We start from the raw sequence: 13667 nt of genomic DNA, 5'->3' as shown, positions 1-13667 counted from the left end.
AGTGGTCATGCTCTCTCTTTCAACAGTCTATGGCCCTCAGCACTGTGGCTTCAGAGTGGAGCAAGTGAAACAGTAAGGTTCAAACTGTAACACTGAATCTCTGTAACACAAAGAATGCCACCGCCCTACTGCACGTACCTCTAGGATAATGACATGAGGTCTGTTACTACGCAGAGTCACTGCAATGTGTCCTCTATGTTAATAAACAGCTTTATTTGTCTTGGGTAATTTTGCTCAAACCTATGAAGCCCGTGCCTCTTTATATTCTCAGGGATGTAGTCCCAAATGACACTATTCAGTGACTACTGACTTACACACTACACTGGGAAATGCTAGAATCAGGAGAGAGCCCTGGAACCTGAGAAAAGTAAGTTAGACACTGAGAAGGATGTACTCATATACAAGACAGGTCAGAAAAATTCAGAGTTACAAACAGGTCGGTAAAGAAATTAACGGAGATATGTGATGGATTTCTAATGACAGTCACATGTATTCAGAGCATGTAAATACTCTGAGGTCAACATTTGGAAGTCCTCAGGATGCTTTCAGAAAAGCCATCTAAAGCCATCACCAGAGAAAGCATCCTGGGCCAAACATTTTGCTTCTCTCACAAATTCTATCACATCAATTCTACCTAATACAAGTCATTCTCATTTTTCTTAGAAATTCAATTTACTTCCATCCTATAAACATGTATGCAGTGACTCCCAAGAGCCAGAGCACAGACACAGAGGATATCAAGACAAAGAAGACACCGCCCTGACCTCACTGAAGTCGCTGCCCAGTGGAGGAGGCCGATGTGAAAACCAGTGATGGGAAAGCAGTTTGGTAAGTCTAACAGCAGGGTGATGCACAAAGGTGGTTTGGGGAAGGCTTACTGACTGGAGTGACATTTGGTTGGATCTGATGGATACAACAACGAAAGTTCCTCTTATCATCAAGAGGAGAACGGACCAGGCAGAGGGAAGAGTGTGGAGAAAGACAGATGCAAGAGAGCATGAGACGTGGGAACTCAATTCTGCCGGGGCATGGAGTGTGGGTATAAGTTAGGCACAGGGTGAATGGTCAAGGATGAGACCCGAGACATAGGCAGGGACCAAGCCGTAATGCCCTTGGAGTTCACCCTGTCCAACACACACACTTGAAATGTGGCTAGTCCAAGATGAGACGTATGAAAAAAAGATAACATATCTCAGTATTTTAAAGAGTTGATTGCTGGTTGAAATGATACTTTAGATACATTGGGCTAAATAAAATACATTGCTAAGATTAAATTTACCAGTTTCTTTTTACTTTTTAAATGGGTCTACTAGAAAATTTAAAATTATTTATGTGGCATTTTATCCCTTATGTAGCAGTCCTTGTGGTGGATTCCTCGACAGCCACTTCACACCAAGCATTTAAACTAGTAGTGGTCTCTTTTCTCCTGCCCGTGGCTACATTAGACCATGGGCATGTGACGACCCAACCCAGGCCTGAGCTGTGAAGGAAAGATGGCTGGAGGAGCTCTGGACACAGGTGTCTTTGCCCCTAAAGGGAGACAGCAGAAGATCCGATCTCATGTTTTCTCTTAGATGTGGCTATGCTGCCTGTGACAGAGAACTCCTGGGGCCATCTTTCCATGACACAGAGGTTACAGCAGAGGATAGTAGAGTTAAGAAGTGAAATAACCTGACTCCCTGTTGACATTACTGAGCTGCTTCATCAATCAACCTTGGAGTTCACCCTTCCTCTGAACTTCCTGTTATGCGAGATAACAAGGTTCCTTATTATTCGAGCCAACGTGAGTCAGGTTTCCTGTTACTTGTAGCCAAAAGCATCCTAGCTGATACAGTCCGTCAGACTAAAGAGCAAGGCAGTAGCGGCACTCTCATTGACGACCACCTAGCACTGCAGAAGCTCTGTACGCAGCCTAGGACCAATCGCTGTTGTGATAGCGTACATTTAGCCAGTATGTGTGAAGGCTTTTCTCTTTTCATTTTAAATTACTATACGGCTGTAAGACGTTACGAAACAATTACTCAGGCAGAGAGACTTTTAATTAATCAGAAAAAGAACTATGAGCAGAATTTAATCAATCAAAAGTGGAAGAGAATACTCATAAGATTTGTAAATTGTTACCCTTAATGGGTGCCCTTTTGTTGAATTCTAGTCAAAGCACACACATCAGGAACAACTCACTTTGATTTTACCAGTCTGGACATAAACCCTTAGCGGTGATGCAGCAAATGAAGCAAATAAGCAAATGGTACAGCTTACACCTCACAGAGGTACCATGAGAATTAAACAGAGTAGCTTATGCTGAGCCTAGCACAGTATCTAGTACATGGTAAACACATTATATACAAATCTGGTCCTTATTCAGACTAGTGGTCATCAGTGTGGGGAGGGATAGGGGTAGGGGGTGAAGAGGTACAAACTACTGGATATAAAATAAATAAGCTACAAGAATATATTGTACACCGCAGGGAATATAGCCAATATCTTATAAAAACTATAAATGGAGTATAACCTTTAAAAATTACAAATCACTAGGCTGTACACCTGAAACCTACATGATACTGTAAATCAACTATACCTCATTAAAAAAATAAGTTTAATTCTCATTTCTTTTCTCTAGTGAAATTGTTGATTTTTAAAATTCTAAGTAAAGTGTTAAGTACGCATGGTCATGTATTTGATACCATAACCTCGCTTTGTGATGACTTGAGGTCAGATTACAGCAAACACTAATATACATGTTACACTTCACTGGCTAGTTAGTTCTTGGTTAGGTGGTTGACTTATTAGTTCATTCTTTTATTTATACAAAGCAGGCAGATCCAGAGCTAACCGAAACAAAGTAACGTAGGCAGTGAAAACACTATTCACCGGAAACTGAGCTAAGTATATTGACGACTGTATGCCTGCTGACCCAGGATTTGTGAAATTGGTGAGACTGACAATGCAGTCTGAATGGAGATATATAAAAAGAAAATACAAGGGGGTAGGGTTGAGCTCAGTGAACTCATTCAGTGGTAGAATGAGTGCTTCGCATGCATGAGGTCCTGGGTTCAATCCCCAGTATGTCCGTTAAGATAAATTAATTAACAATAAACAAACAAACAAACAAACAGAATTACTTCCTACCTACAAAAAAAAGAAAGAAAATTCAAAGACAAGGAAGGAAGTTTACGACTTTGAGGCTGTAACTAGAAGGTGACTGCTGTACCTAAAAGAGACAGAGAGGGAGAGCTACCTGTAACACTTAAGAACAATGAAGAAAGATGCAGAAAGGGTATCAGGCCTGTGGGGGAGTATGGACAGTATCTGTTGAGTTATACCAAGATCTGTATCTGTAAATTTAAACTCTGTTTATATTCAGGACAATTAAACGTTGTAAATTAATACGAATTTATAATATCACAATTATTGTGATGAATAAGGCAAACACATGTAGAACATTCTCACTCACACACATGGGGACCTCCAGACAGACACCGCCCTGAGTGCTCACTGCTCGGATGAGAATTCAGAGTTCCCAAATGGGAAACAGTGGCCTACAGGCCCTACCCTAAACTCAGACGAGGGTAGGCTTAGACAAGTTTTTGGACACTAATAATTATTCCAGGAGGTCAGAAGCAGGCCTTAACCAGCCACTGACATTCAGAGGAGCTCTAAACCAGGCTATCAGTTAAATATAGGGCACTTCCAAGGTGGAGCCAACGCACACAGAGAATACAGGAAAGGAAAGGGGATGCCAGCCTCCCACACTTCACTGGGGTCAGTACCACATGAGTAACTGGTAAAAGAATGTTTGGGTTTTTTATTTTAAGTTAGATTTACTGAGGTATAATCTACATACAGTAAAATTTACCCCTTTCAGTGTACAGTTCTGTAAGTTTGATGAATGCATACAGTCGTGTTTCCACCACCACAATCAAGACAGAATACGCTACCACCACCCCCAAAACTCCCTCATGACAGTTTATGGTCGATCCCGCCCATCCCCTGGCAACCACTGCCCTGTTCTCTGTCTCTACAGTTTTGCCTTTTCCAGGATGTCATACACATCGAATCTACAGTATGCGGCCTTCTGAGTCTGGTTTCTTTCATCTATTATGATGTAATTGCAACAATGCCAGTGAGACTGGGACACAGTGAAAAAGAGAGTGGCAGGAATTCAAGTTGGAGAAGTGGAGGGGGCCACATCCCATAGGCACTGGTATCCACAACAAAAACTCTGGATTTACAGTAGGTGTGATTAGAAGCCAGTGGAAGTTTCTGAGCAGCCGAGTAATGTGATCTGATTACCTTAAAAAATAATTTTGGCTACTGTGTGGAAGACTGCCCAGAATAGAATAAAAGTAGAAAAAAGGAAGCCAGTTTAGAGACTACTGCAGTGGTCTGGGGTAAACATGATTGTGACTTAAACTGGAATGGTAACACTGGAGGTGGTGAATAGCGGTCAGATCAGAGATGTAATTTAGAGGAAGAGATGCCAGGACTGGGTGTAGCACATGGAGGGGAGCAGAAGGCAAGGAGGCTTTAAGATGCTTGGTTTGAGCAACAGAGTAGATGGTGGTATCATGCAGGATGGATAAAAGAAAAGGAGATAAAACATAAGAGGGAAGAGCAGATTTGGGAGGGGGAGAGGGAGAAACGAGAGTTCCATACACTTGGATATCATCAGCATATAGACACTGAATCTCTTCCCGGACCGTTCCACATATCTCTACTGATCCTGGTAGAGAAAGTTCATTTAAGCTTCCCTGTGCTATTCCTCTTAATACAATGAGTGAATGCACTGGTAGGACATTCAGTCTCCACTTCACTGGGTTCCTAGAGTTATTATTATTTTTTAATTAAGAAGATAAGCTGTAAAGGATCAAGGCTAGAGAGCTCTTCCATTTCTCACCTTCATTTTCTATACAGGTAAGATCAAACTGAGTTTCATAGAAAGGATTACCTATAAACTTCACATAGACTGTTTTTCAGAATGCTTATTCTCTTGGTCAATCACATTGGCTCAAACGAATTAAGAATAGAAAATGTCTTTTAAATAAAGCAATTTTTCTTGCTTTTAAGTGTTTTCCTGTTTTTTAGTATTTACAAATTAATAGGTGAAGCAGCATTCAGGGGTCCACTTTTTCCAACCTGTGAGATCAAGTTTATGCTTTTGGGATGGCAGAGGAGTATTTCTGCTTAGACAGAACATCAGTATGAGGAGAGGGAATATAATATAGAAAAGCCAGAGGATGTGGAGTAGAGGTTTCCTGTGTCTGCTTTCCTCTGGGAGCCGAATTATCCAGAACAAGGGAGGTGCACTGATCACATCACCACCCTCACGCTGCACCTCTGAGGCCGCCAAAGTAGAGCGTCTGAGATACAGGATGATTAGTCATGGCTCCATCCATCCATCCATGTGACCCTTATTGACACATTTCCTAGAAGTTTTTTTATCTTAAAATTTCATGCAAGCTTGTCATCTATGATGCAGTCCCATTTACTTTAATATAAAGAAGTTTTTATTTACTTGCCACTGAGTAACTGACATTCCAGAGAGCTGCAGAATAAGAACACTGTGTACGGTTGTGCTGGTTGTGCACTGCACGCATTGAGGGAGAGGGCATTCACATTGTAGTTATTGAGGACTTGTATCTTACGACCATTTTCTTTTTAATAGCAGTAAAGTGTTTTAAGGAAAAGGTATCTTTTTTCCTAATTTGTTAGAGTGCCATAGGGTACTTTGAGTACCATGACATTTGAACTTGGCACAAGCCTGAACCAGTCTTAATACTTTACTTATGAAGAGGCCAAGTTTCAGGAGGTGAAGAGACAAGGTCCCGGCTAGTTCATGGCAAGTCTGGGTTTGATGCCAGTCCCCATTCCCAGTCTCGTGCTCTTTTGTGGGAACTACTTCCACTAACAGTGAGCCGCTCTTCTCAGCGCACTCTCATGTCCTCTCAGCCGAAGGACACACCTTTGCAGGAGACAGTTATCTCATGCTGCTCTGGCCATTTGTTTCTGCCATGAGTGGATAGAGAGATATGCCACAGCTAGACTTCCTGCCAATTATTCCAGGGGGTGCAGCTGCTGGCGTGTGAGCTCCCTGAGAGCAGGAGGCATGCCCAAGGTTCTTCTCATGTACCACCAGCACCTGGCATATAGTTCGGCTGGTTTCATACAGAGGCCCTGTCCCCCAGATCCCTGCTGTCCTCCCTCCTGCAGCCAAAGCACACATTAGTGTGCAGCCCTGAGAAGCACTGGAGAGACCTCTACGCTGATTTCCATATCGACACGCCATGAACTGCTTATGACTGGTTAGACTCATTCAACCAGGAGCAGGAAGATCAGTTACAGAATCATACAATGGGAGCATTGGAATAAACCTTGTAAGTCAACTAATTCAACTCCCTCACTTAATATTCCTGGAAACAGGATTGCAAAGAGATGAGAGAATCCACCTAGGTGGCTGCAGCTTACATATGCTGTGGTTAGTTCCCAAAACTCAAAATTTTTGACCAGTTAGATGCTGTTTCCTGAACATCACAATACCTTGCCACCAACAACATGATGTCAGAGACATCATGAACTAGAGAGGAGGTGTGCCCTTAAGAATGTTTTCCTAGGTCTTGTTTGGGTTGGACAATAATAAATCATGTATTTGAGAAGATTCACTATTAGGCTCTTTTATTCTCTCCATACAAGGCACTACTCAGATAGAAGGGAAAAAAAGTCAGGCAAGCCTATTAGAAATTCTCATATTTAGCAGGAAAAGGATATGGAAGTAGGTTATGATTGTTCTGTATGTAAATGGTTAACTTAAAAAGCACAGCTGGTTAGTCATACAGTAAACTGTGTATGTCTATTTATTTTGACTCCAAACTAGACACTCTATGACCTAGATCATTGGTTTAGTCTAATCTGATGATTATTTTAACTGAAAATAAGTATTCTCTTATAAACAGGATGTATTCTCAAGCCGCTATCCAAACAATCAAAGGAATTTGTTTATTAAGAAAATATACTTTTTAGATTTTTAGCTTTATTGCAGAAATAAAACTTTAGAAGTAAAGACAACACTGGAACTTCACTTTAATAATATCCCAAGTTATGGGAGTAAATTAACGGTTCTGAAAGGTCACACGGTTATTTGACATGCGTTCTAGAATACTCAACTCTCTTCAACAGAACTAAATGAGCATATCATAGTGAGACTCCAGTGTTATCTCCACTGTTTTGCTGATCCTTCATTATTTATTAAAATAGTAATTATTAAATATAAAATTAAAAATAAAAACAACACAGGGCAACCACTTCTTCCTCACAAGGGAATTCTATATGTAAATTAATAATGAGCTGCAAACTAGAAGTCTAAAGTAACTTAAATCTCCTAAGTTATCAGTTTCCCAACACACACAAAAAAAGTCTTGATTTTTTTCAAAAGTCTAGCAAATGCACTAGTGGCCAATGTATTAGGGAAAGCAAAGCTGTATGTGTGCACATAGCTTCCACTTGGATGCTCTCTGATTTCTCAGCTGGGCCATAACACAGCAAAATGTCAGTGGCATATTATACCTGGTCATGGCTGGCTTCAATGGAGCTTCCAATAGCATGGAAAGTCATCTGCACAGGGGCTAAGGTCAGACAGGTCACACACTCTTTGCCACTTTGTCTATCACAGTAGTGAACCTATAACAGAACACATGCAATCTGAACACCACTCGTAAGAGGGAGCCCGATGCAGTAGGTCCTTTTCAAAGGTTCTAGCTTTCAAGAAGAAACTCAAATGATTTATGCAGCACACAATCCACATATCTAAAACCTTATCAGGACTCAAATATCTATGGAAAATCTATTAATTCTGTTTTAAATACTTCTGAAGTTTTCAAAGAGTTTAGGAAATGCTTTGCAGAGTGCTCTACATTAGTCCAGCCAGTAGAAAAATAATTCACAACCACATGCTACATCCATCTCTTTTGTCCAACTTTTCATAACACATAATGCATAATGGGCTCCAGGGTAAGCATGAGTCAAGTTCATTTGAGTCTAATGGAATTTTTGTCAACCTGAATTTTCCTCATCTTTGACTCTATATGTGTGTGATTGCTGCTTGATTGGTAGTGACACTCTTCTATTTCTACATTATAGACGCTATAAAACCACTGTTTTTTATATATATGTGTATACACACACACACACACACACAAACTTCACTACACCATGTTCTGCTTGGAATTTTGACACTGCAATCAAATTGAATTAAACTGAAATGATCTGTAATGTGCAGACCAAAATAAAGTTCCTATAATATTATTTTCCTTTTAGTTAAATACAACCAACTATTATTAAAACCATGTGTAAGACACTCCATATCAGAGGTAGGGGATTTGGGGGCTGGGGGAAGTGTGACTCCATCTTCCTATTGGGAACATTTCCACCCTTTCATTTATCTACTTTCAAAAAAGTTCTTTCAAGCAGCGTTTAATTCTAAGCTCATAAAGTAAAAATAGCATTGCTTTTGTGATAAATTAATGAAAATATGCCTGTATATGTATATATAAATACATATATATATACTTATATATATAACACGGATCTTATATATACTTGTATATATAATATGGATCATACATAATACGGATCCCTGAAGGCAGGGAAACTTTCTGGAATCTATAAAAAGTAGTTTAGAGTTCAAATCAAGTCAACATACAAAGCTTTGTTTCCAAAGTACTTTAAAGATTTTGCTATAAAAATATTTTTTCCAAATTAACTTTGGGGAAGAAGATTTGACAACGGTTTGAATTCACTGGGCTACACCCACTGAGCAAATGAAAGGTCACTCAGTGTGCATGACTTCAAGAATGCGGGCATGTTGTTTACCACGCAGCAGCCAAACATCATGGGGGGAAACGAAACTGATCATATAACAGGTTTATGCAAAAGCCAATACATGGCGACCCGATAATAGCTACAGTTCACAGCCACTTACGGCACAGTTAAAATGTATGTCAGACGTAGTGCTGTCCTAAAACACGCTTTTTAAAATAAAACATAATCGCCCCCTGACATCAACTGAAAGTCTACACGGAATACAGGACACTCTCCTAAATATCCACATTGGTAGTGAGCATGCTTGTATGTCAGTCAACCAACTGCCGTCTTATTATTTCTTCTACAGACATGAAAATTAGGGAAGACAAAAATAGCACAAGACAATTCAGTCAAAAAAATAAACTTCAGCCTTCATTCCCATCAGCGGCTTGGATACTATTACCAAAAGACTGAGCTTCTCTCCTAGCTGTATCCAATTCACTGCGCACCTGTGACACCCTGTGAACTACTGCACCTCCCTCGGACACTCGATATGAGCGCACGTACAGAACTCACTCATACAAGATACACATAGAGGTGCAGGTTTGCACACAGCTCCCAAGAAAGTGTCACAGCAGCCGGTGACCGTGACAGAGATTGCTAACTGTCCTCCAATATTTTTCCACAGTAATTTTTGGTGGGGCACAGAATAAAGGTATTTCCCAGGCTCCCCGGTAGCCATGTTAGTCATGTGACTGAGTAGAATGTAAATGAAAATTCTGTGGTAGCTTCCTAGAAACTTTTAAGATTTCAGGTGTGTACCTTTTGCTCTTCTTCTTTACTCATCTTGCTGCTCGGAATGTGGACACCACCATCTTCGACCATGAGGACTAGGGCCGAAATTTAGAGATGGTAGAGTGGTAAGTTGGAGGGAACTGGGGTCCTTGAAGATTTCAGGGAACACAACCATTACTCTGGCCCTAGACTGCAAGCTTCTGGACTTTTATGTGAGAAAAGAATACATATCTATTTTGTTTAAGTCACTGAGCTTTTTATTACTCACAAAAGAACCTAATCCCAGTGAGATTTTCCCAATTGCTCCAAAATTGACACCAGGACCCAAAGCCAACAACAAAAGGAGCTCTAAGGCGCTGTCAACATTTATTCCCTCTTCCCACACCCTTATTAACAGTCAGCAGAGCTGGTCCAACCATAAGGAATACACAGGGTCACTAGGAAAAGGCAGGAGAATGGGAGGGAACCAATCTTCCAAGGAATACAGCATTTCCAGTGAGTGGGGTAGCTCTAAGAAAAGCTGACAGAGATGGGGAGTGCCTACACGAAGGGGAGACTGAAATTCGGTCCCCTGGCAGCAGGTTTGCTGAGAACTAGACCTACAGGCCTCTGCAGAGAAACCCTGACTGAGTCTGATGCATGTCCCTAGCCCGTCTGGAAGCATACAGAAACACAGAGACCGAGTCTGGAGGCATCTAAGAGCCTGCTGAAGGAGCCCTCGGCACTCAGTGTCCCTGAAAACAAAAAAGAATGAAGGAAGATGCTCACCTAGGTCTCCACGGCCCTTGAAGAGAATGAAAGAGAATCTCAGCAGAAGCCAAGGGGCCGCTCAGGCCAACCAACGTGACACCATCCAACAGCGGGGTCAGGGGCATGGACCGCTGGTCAGGCCCAAAGGAAACATGGCTGCCCCTCATGGACAGAGGGAATAGGAGAAACTGAATACTGCTGTGAGAAAGTCATGAACAGTATTTTATAGTAACTATAAATGGAGCACAACCTGTAACAACTGTGAATGACTATACTGTACACCAGTAACTTAGACAATATTGCACAGCAACTATATTTCAGTTAAAAAAAAGAAAATCATGAACATCATCTACATGGAAACCAGTAACGGACGAAACCAGGCTACGAGTGGCACCTTCTCCTGCCCTTGGACCCTGCAAGGCCTCTAACATCGAGGAGTAAGGCCACGAAATAGATATAGAATGTGGAAGAAGGTGTCTCAGAAGCAGATCAAGCCCCTACCCCACCAACTACAAATGCTCCAAGGTGTTAGAGTGAGAGGAAGAGGAAAGAAATCAGGGTGCACTCTCATACACTTCCTCCCCCAAGTGTCTGGAGGCAGAACACCTGGCTGGCAATGGGGGGACATCAGCTTTGAGTTTTGCGGTGAACTGAGCTAGATTTTTTAAAACTAAAAATAACCAGGAAACTAAGGGATTTGCCAACGATATAAAGAAACATGAGTAAGAGACATGACAGAGCATGGATGAGAGTGGTGACTGGAGAAATAAAATCATTCCATGTTTACACCCCCGCTGCACTGAGACTGATCCCCCCACCGAACAGATGAAAATATGTCAAAAATATAGAAAACTCTTCCTTGAGGACACAACTGCAAATTAAACAAAAAGTGATAATGCACAGATAAATGGCCTTAAGCAAGAATAATACAATCAATCACTCAAAGAAACAAGTTTGATATGGCTTCTCAGTTACTTACTTTCTTCTTGGACATAAAAACATTAGAGTTCATAAAACTGTGACTTTCAAACAAAAAAACAATCCGGGAATGACATTTTAAAATTCATCCTTCTAAATCTAAAAATGCTTCCTATGATTGAAAGCATCAGCAGAAGCCAGGAATCTTGGAACTCTAGGCTGAAATAATTAGAGTAATAAAATTCCATTATGTTCTATAATGCACAAATTTTCACAATTAATGGGAGAAATATTTCTGCTACAACAGAGCAGTGTTTCTACAAATGTGGACCTAAAAATTCCAATATGCAATGTCATGGACCTTGATTCTGATTAAAGAAAGATGAAAACAGATAATTTTAGGACATTACAAAAGTCATCTCTTAAGTTTACTTTAAGATTTATTGTTTATGAATCATATCATTTTGTTCTCTCTCATACCCTAAAATGTAAGCAACCGATCTTGATTTGTATACTGTTGTAGCACTTGTTCTGGGTTTATAACACCATCAACTACAGCAAACTGACATTTTGTTTCTTCCTCCTGGACTTACAAAAATTATTCCACTAAAAGATTGGGTCAGAGATTTCAATATATGTAAATCAAATAATGTGGCTTCCCTTGAAATTTGCAAATCCATAATAAATTTTACTTTAAATTTCTTAGTTTGATATGTAATCACATAAACCCAGAGAAGATGTTATAATTGTGCATTCTGATAATGATTCTGCCAGTTTAGAGACTTCTTGACAGGAGACACAAATCACCTCAACTATTTAGATAACTTAAGAAATAAAGAAAAGTATTCTGAGCTTTAAAAATAATTTACATAAAAAGCTACTAGGTTTGTGAATTTTTTCATGCCCATGTGAAAACATGTGAGGCCTTTCAAATGAAAATTCAAATTCCCTACCCACTACCTCCAAAAAAAGTTAAATCAGATTGTCTCCTGCAGGGCTGAAAAATTCCCTGATGTAGGACTGCTAAATATTTTACGGATCTCAGCAGGGAACTGGTTAACTGCCTGTGTGTCAGATGTTTTTACCAGTCACCCCCGGTGGGACAAAAATGAAGAGGGTGTGAAAATGATCCATCTTTAAAGAAAGCTGCTCATGAGATCATTAAGGAAAGATAAAGGCCTGCACACTCACATGTGATACCTACACAATGACTGTGTCAAGAAAACACGTCTGATTAGCGCACCTCAGGGTCACGAACCCGGCGCTGACTACACAGAAGCAAGCAGGGATAACGTTGTAGTCCAGCGGCATAGACGCCCTGCAAGGGAGGGGCAGACACAGCAAGGAGCTGAAGGACCTCAGTTTAGGACTAGACCTTAGGATACTCAAAACATGCTGGATTCTTGTAGTCTGCACACTGGCTGCACAAAAGACCTAAATCTTTATTAACATGCAAACTAGCAAATTCTTGGCAAAGCACAAAACAATGCTGCTTGATCAGTATTACCTTAATAAGTAGAGTAAATTGGTATTCAACATTTTTTAACTACTATTTTTCAAGATCACTTGAGGGCACGTAAATCATCTTATTTATTTGGGTCAACTACAGGCAATAGTAGAAATCTATGTTGTACCTATCTATTTATAACTAAAGAATTAATTTATAATTAATAAATAAAAGAAGTTTCTCCATGAAAAGCACTTAGAACAATGCCTGGCTTATGGTTAGCATTAAAATAAATATTAGACATTCTTATTATTAGAATAACACATCCCATAGTAATGTAATAATATAAAAGATATGACAAGATATATAATTATGAAGAATAATATTACATTAGGATAATGCCTGTCACTGACTTTCTCTAACGCTTTTCCCCCAAATCCTTTTCGTAACTAAAGTCAAGTCCTTTGTAACTAAAATGTAAACATATATTTAACATGTTCAGTCACGTACCGGTGTTTTAGCTGTATGAGTAATCTGCTTCACTCTGCATGCAATACGCTTGTCACATTAATGCCTCTAAAAGGACAAGTGAATGAATGAAATCACATTATACAGACTGAGACTCAGCTTGTAATTATCTTTTCTCTCTTTTAGAAATTCTATGCTCAAGAAAAGCTTTGAAAATGACATGCTTATATTTGGTGTACAAAGCCCAGCAGAGATGTACAGATTTACTCCCAGTACAAGTCACAGATAAAAACTGCCTAACAAATACAACAACAGACGGGGTATCAGTATTGCTACGGGAGATAACTGCAGTCTTTAAGCGATGAATTTCTACATGACAAAAATCCTAAATATTTGTTCATTGCTTTTCAGTTTCCACTGACTATGCCAGTGAAGGTCTAAGGAAGCAGCTAATCAAGATGTAAGTTACACACACACACACACACACAGTTAT

At 40.1% G+C, this 13667-nt stretch overlaps 1 protein-coding gene across 12 annotated transcripts in view; it reads right to left on the bottom strand.

The window, feature by feature from the left end:
- Nucleotides 1–13667, bottom strand: part of STAU2 (staufen double-stranded RNA binding protein 2) — a 248593-nt gene that overhangs the window by 89622 nt on the left and 145304 nt on the right. For 7 of the 12 annotated variants that reach the window (XM_015237707.3, XM_072951789.1, XM_072951788.1 and 4 more), the window contains one exon: nucleotides 7561–7674. The exons of the other annotated variants lie outside the window; for them this stretch is intronic. In XM_015237707.3, the coding sequence (XP_015093193.2) occupies nucleotides 7561–7674 (114 nt within the window). The remainder of the gene's footprint in view (nucleotides 1–7560; nucleotides 7675–13667) is intronic. 12 annotated transcript variants of the gene reach the window in all.

The sequence above is a fragment of the Vicugna pacos genome, chromosome 29, assembly GCF_048564905.1.
Source record: "Vicugna pacos chromosome 29, VicPac4, whole genome shotgun sequence".
Classification (NCBI taxonomy): Eukaryota; Metazoa; Chordata; class Mammalia; order Artiodactyla; family Camelidae; genus Vicugna; species Vicugna pacos.
Note: the sequence above shows the minus strand (reverse complement) of the source record. Positions and strands in the feature narration are given on the sequence as shown.